This window comes from Oncorhynchus kisutch, linkage group LG5 (assembly GCF_002021735.2).
Source record: "Oncorhynchus kisutch isolate 150728-3 linkage group LG5, Okis_V2, whole genome shotgun sequence".
NCBI lineage: Eukaryota > Metazoa > Chordata > Actinopteri > Salmoniformes > Salmonidae > Oncorhynchus > Oncorhynchus kisutch.
Genome location: NC_034178.2, coordinates 6906227 through 6911965, shown reverse-complemented (window position 1 = coordinate 6911965; position 5739 = coordinate 6906227). Strand labels below are relative to the sequence as shown.

General features: G+C 41.7%; 1 protein-coding gene across 2 annotated transcripts; it reads left to right on the top strand.

Annotated features, from left to right (window-relative positions):
* The first annotated feature begins 596 nt into the window (after positions 1 to 596).
* LOC109890095 (2-oxoglutarate receptor 1-like) lies at positions 597 to 4205 on the top strand. Of its 2 annotated transcripts, none has more exons than XM_020482043.2 (2): positions 597 to 762; positions 2878 to 4205. In XM_020482043.2, exon 2 carries the CDS (start codon positions 2904 to 2906, stop codon positions 3942 to 3944), a length of 1041 nt encoding a protein of 346 aa, XP_020337632.1. In that variant the 5' UTR covers positions 597 to 762; positions 2878 to 2903; the 3' UTR covers positions 3945 to 4205. The 2 variants fall into 2 exon arrangements, with proteins under 2 accessions (XP_020337632.1, XP_031680179.1); XM_031824319.1 differs by lacking the exon at positions 597 to 762 and adding an exon at positions 825 to 1405 and having other exon boundaries at positions 2878 to 4199.
* Positions 4206 to 5739: the final 1534 nt, after the last annotated feature.

The following is a 5739-nucleotide window of genomic DNA, read 5'->3' as shown; positions in this document are numbered from 1 at the left end:
AGAAGGAGTAGACCAAAGCGCAGAGTGGTACGTGTTCATGATGCCTTTAATAAACTGAACACTAAATACAAACGAACAAAAGAATAAAGGAAAACCGAAACAGTCCTGTATGGGGAAAACACTGAAACGGAAAATAATCACCCACAACTCAAAATGGGAAAACAGGCTACCTAAGTATGGCTCTCAATCAGAGACTACGATAGACACCATCCTCTGATTGAGAACCATACCAGGCCAAACACGTAGAAAAAGAAAACCTAGACCTACAACATAGAATACCCACCCACATCACACCCTGACCAAACTAAAAATAGAAACATACAAAGCAATCTACTGTCAGGGCGTGACAAAACCACTAGAACTGAGGGGGAATAACGCAGCTCGATGTACTCCACGCTATTTCTCCCTTTATTTAACTGCTGCACAGGAATGATGTACTGTACCCATAGTGAAGAGGAAGTATTATTGTCCTTCTCCTAGATTTTCAATAGTTTCATGTCAAATACAGCTGAAATAGGATCTGAATTCTTTGTGAATAAGGGTTCTATGCAGAAGCCAATGAGGTAAGGCCCAACAAAGGCACAGTGCGTGACATGCTTGTGTTTTCCCGTAGTGGGGCCCAGACAGTGCTGTAGGAGGTTTAAATGGAGCTGAAAGGAGGGACTAGAGGTGGCTGATGTATAAGAGAGAGGAGGAGGAGGAAAGTCTCAGACAGGATATCGATGACTGAGGGAACAGCACTGACTGACTGACTGACTGACAGTAAGTTGCCATATTACTAACTGTGTCTCTAGCCTTGTTTATACCTGGTGCTAACATGCGTCTTTTTTTCTGATCTTATCCATATTCTGAATGTGCCCAAATTGTTAACGTTGCATCTACACACGGTATTAAAATGTGTCTTCTATCCTTCCACTGTGTCTGCATTGTGACCAGATTTGATGGTGCCTCCCAGTATACAGATTATTTGACACATTTTTAAAAAAAAATGTATTTATTTATTTTAAGACATGGTGTTACCTGTAAATGATTTTAGAGACCGGTATAGTGATGATTTAAATTATTTGACCATCCAGGTTGGTTTGTACTTGATTGATAATATCCAAATACTCTGGGTCCCTGACTACCTCCGGAGGTGGTCAGGAAGATCTGATCATGATCAGATCACAATGCGTCTTTTAATCGTCTAAAAATGTGGGCACAATCAGAATATGGACAAGACCAGGACAAAGGACGCATGTTAGAACCAGGTATAAACGGGGCTTCTGACTCAATGTGTATAGTACAAAGAAACTCTAAGGATGATTTTTTTTATTCTAGTCTAGCGTTGATCATACTTACTAGGTGGCTGCACATGTTACAGTATTTTCTGAAAGAAAGGATACATGAAGTGCTGAGTAAAAATGTAAGTAACAAGATGAGAAGGAATAATCAGACCTGAGATGTAAACTTTGCTCTGGCATGGTGTGGATTTTTTTGTTTGTGCAAGCTGCCTGATAAACCTGAGACTGTCTGACACCTTTTGTGATAATGAGACCAGAGGGAACTAGAAATAATCATTTTGAATTAGTATTAGTAGAATCAGTTTTAAAGTTGAAATTGTTAGAGGCTAGTGTTGAAAAGGTGAGGGTAAGTGACTGTTTTAGAAGTAGTAGTAGTAGCAGTAGTAGTAGCAGCAGTAGCAGTACTAGTAGTAGTAGCAGTAGTAGCAGCAGAAGCAGTATTAGTAGTAGTAATAGTAGTAGTAATAGTGTTGACTGTGGTAGAAGTAGGCCTAAAAGCAGTGATAGTTACTGTTGGTGGGTTCTACAGTCCTGGATAGTTTCAGCAAAATTGTAAGTGTGTCTTGAATTCTAAATAAGTCACAGACAGTGTCACCAGCAAAGCACCCCCACACCATCACACCTCCTCCTCCATGCTTCACGGTGGGAACAATATATGCGGAGATCATCCGTTCACCTATTCTGCGTCTCACAAAGACAAAAAAATACATCTCAAATTTGGAGTCATCAGACCAAAGGACAGATTTCCACTGGTCTAATGTCCATTGCTCGTGTTTCTTTGCCCAAGCAAGTCTATTCTTCTTATTGGTGTCCTTTTTGTAGTGTTTTTTTGCAGATATTTGACCATGAAATCCTGATTCACCTCTGAACAGTTGAAGTTGAGATGTGTCTGTTACTTGAACTCTTTGAAGCATTTATTTGGGCTGCAATTTCTGAGGCTGGTAACTAATGAACTTATCCTCTGTAGCAGAGGCAACTCTGGGTCTTCCTTTCCTGTGGAGGTCCTCATGAGAGCCAGTTTCATCATAGTGCTTGATGGTTTTTGCGACTGCACTTGAAGAAAATTTTCCGATTGAATGACCTTCATTTCTTAAAGTAATGATGGACTGTCATTTCTCTTTGCCTTTTTGAGGTGTTCTTGACATTAACTTGTACTCAGTCTTTTGCCAAATAGGGCTATCTTCTGTTAACCACCTCTACCTTGTCACACACAACTGTTTGGCTCAAACGCATTAAGAGGGAAAGAAATACCACAAATGAACTTTTAATAAGGCACACCTGAAATGCAATCCAGGTGACTACCTCATGAAGCTAGTTGAGAGAATGCCAAGAGTGTGCAAAGCTGTCATCATGGCAAAGTGTGGCTAATTTGAAGAATCTGAATTATACAATTTATTTTGATTTGTTTAACACTTTTTGGTTACTACATGATTCCATGTGTTTTTTAATAGTGTTGATGTCTTCACTATTATTCTACAATGTAGAAAATAGTAACATAAAGAAAAACCCTTGAATGAGTAGGTGTATCCAAACTTTTGACTTGTATTGTATATAATTATATAACTGTTTGTCTCTACTTGGGTTCCTCTTCTAGGCCTATAACAACACTCACAGCACGTCATGTCTAGTGCCACCTACAGCGGGAACAAATCCGACGATAACTGTACCAATGTGGACACCCTGATGAAACGCTACTACCTGCCCGTCATGTACAGCGTCATTTTCGTTGTGGGGCTGCTGGGTAACGTCACCTCCATCGCCATCTACCTGATCAAGCTACGACCCTGGAAGTCCAGCAGTATCATCATGTTCAACCTGGCGTTGACGGATCTTCTGTATGTTCTGAGTCTGCCTTTCATGGTCTACTACTACACCAACGGTGAATCCTGGACCCTGGGCGACTTCATGTGTCGCTTTCTGCGTTTCGGGTTCCACTTTAACCTATATGGTAGTATACTGTTTCTCACCTGTTTGGCTGTGTTTCGATATGTCGTGGCGGCGCATCCTCTGAGGGCGGCGCAGGTGCAGCAGAAGAGGTGGGGTATCTTGGCGTGCGCTGTGGTCTGGGCCATAGCCGTGGCAGAGATCGTTCCCATGCTCACCATGATCACCATGGAGACTAAAAACAACAAGACCCAGTGTTTGGACTTTGCTAGCGGCGACCCGGCTGTCCTGTGGTGGTACGGCTGGCTGCTGACCGTGCTGGGCTACCTGCTGCCCCTGGTGGTGGTGGTGGTGTGTTACGCCGGTGTGGTCCGTGAACTAGCCAAGGGGCCCCACACCCACAACCCTTGCCGCGTACGGGCACGCCGCCTCAACGTACTGATCCTGGTGGTGTTCGTGGTATGCTTCCTGCCATACCACGTCTTGAGGATCCTAAGAGTAGACACCAGGATGAAGCCTGAGTCATCATGTATGATGGTGCACTGGGTCCACACCGCTTATATCGTGTCCAGGCCCATAGCGGGGCTCAACACCTTCTTTAACCTGGCTCTGTACACCTTGGCCGGGGACAAGTTCCAGCAGGCCTTCCTCAGTGTGTTCCCCTGGGGTTCCTGGTGGACCAAGTTCAGGACTCACCTCAAACTCAGCCTGGCTGTCGTCAGTAAGCCCAGTAACACAGCTTCAGCCAAAAGGCCAGCAGCCATGGATATGGCATGAAATATAGTACAGTGTTCTGTTTAATTCTGTGTGGACATTACTATCATGGCAATATATTTTCCTTCAATATTGTATATACTGTACTGTGATCCTGTAAATAGAAAACCTTTTATCAGATTTTATTATACGCCAATATGAGGTTTACAGCATGTGGTTTCTATAAATATATTAGATACTTGTAAAGAGTGACTTTATATGTACTGTATAGTCTAATTGATATTGCCATATCACTTTATTATAAATAAATGTTTAACAATCCAATATCCATCTCAGAGCTCAGTGGGTATTTAATGCATTGTTCTGGCATGACTTGAGAGAAACAAGAACATGATATTTGTCCCAGGACCAGAAACTTGTCAATATGATTCAGACACCAAATATTTTCACTTCTATACCCAGTGTTGGCACTCTTTCAGGTATGTGTTTCTCACGTACTTAGCGCAAGCAAAAATGAAATTAGAGTCTAGGAACAAGGAACAGGTTGGCTAGGGACGAAAAGGAGTGGCTGGGCAGAAAGATTTCCTGCTGTTAAGTGACGTCTGTTTTACATCTTACATTATGGAGAATCACAGAGCCACTTCCTAAAAAGGACACTGATAATCAACTCTATGATCCTGCTTTTACTCTGAAGGCTATTTACTATAATATATTATTCATCCAATTTGATTTCAACTAATTTCAACACTTGATAGTTTTAAATAGCTAACAAACTAGTGTCAGATTAGTGGTGCTTAAATGTTAATTTGAGGCTGTACTATTTGAATCCCACATCAAAGGGTGGTAATATCCACTGTCCACCCTACCTTGTGGGAGCCCAGACCTCACTTCAGATTCAAAGCTGAAAGCAAGTATCTAACGCAAAGAAACCCTTGAGTGAACTCTCTGACAGTCAAAAAAGACCTCTGTATAGTATCTTGCTACCATAACACAGTGAGAACAATATAGAGGAGTGATAGGCTAGGATAGAAACTTGAATATGAATATAAATGAGTAGGCCTTTGCGTGTAACAAGTTTCTCCTGTCTCTAGCTGCCATTGATTGCCGGCTGTTGTTTCTTGTCAAATTTTCAATCTCTTCCTCTACCGTTCCAGTAAACATTGTTGAGAAGTTCCTCTGATGAATAGCCCATGTCATTAGAAGCCGTGTTTAATGCATTTGAACCTTTCGAGAATGTACAGGTGTATTCCAACAGGAGCATGTGGTCTCCTATCATAGTATCTACTGTCATTCAGAGGTGTTCAGATGTACAGATTAGTGCTGTGTTGCACACTGACTGCGAACCAGGAAGTAACTGTCTCTGTCTGGTAAACCCTCTCCTGTCTGGTAAACCTGGCTCTTCCTTCCTCCACACCTCCCTCTCTATCTGTATAATTTCATGTTTCTCGATTAACCACTTGTCTTTCTATTAGCACACGCCCTTCCCATATAAGTCAACTGGAATGTAAGTTGACAAAGCCACTGTTTTAGAGGTGTCTCTACAGGCCACAGCTACCTTTCTATTTAAAATATATATATATAATTCCCAAACATCAATTCTACATTATATGTTGAATATGACATAAGTGTACTGAGTATAAGGACTCCATGTGGTTCAGGGCTGTCTTCATTTCAATGTATATTTAAGGTAAATTAGTCAACCCGAACAACCGGAATGGCCCATTTCAATCAACAGTGAGAGATCTTCTTCAGAAATGAGGAGTGATTGGATTGTTTGTTCTTTAGAAATGATGTCACCAAACGATTCTACTGAGTGCCATATGTTATATCCTTTTATGCGTCACTGTAACGAGTGCGC

Coding starts and splice junctions, on each gene's coding strand:
- LOC109890095 (XM_020482043.2), top strand. CDS start 2,904: ATGTCTAGTGCCACCTACAGCGGGAACAAATCCGACGATAACTGTACC.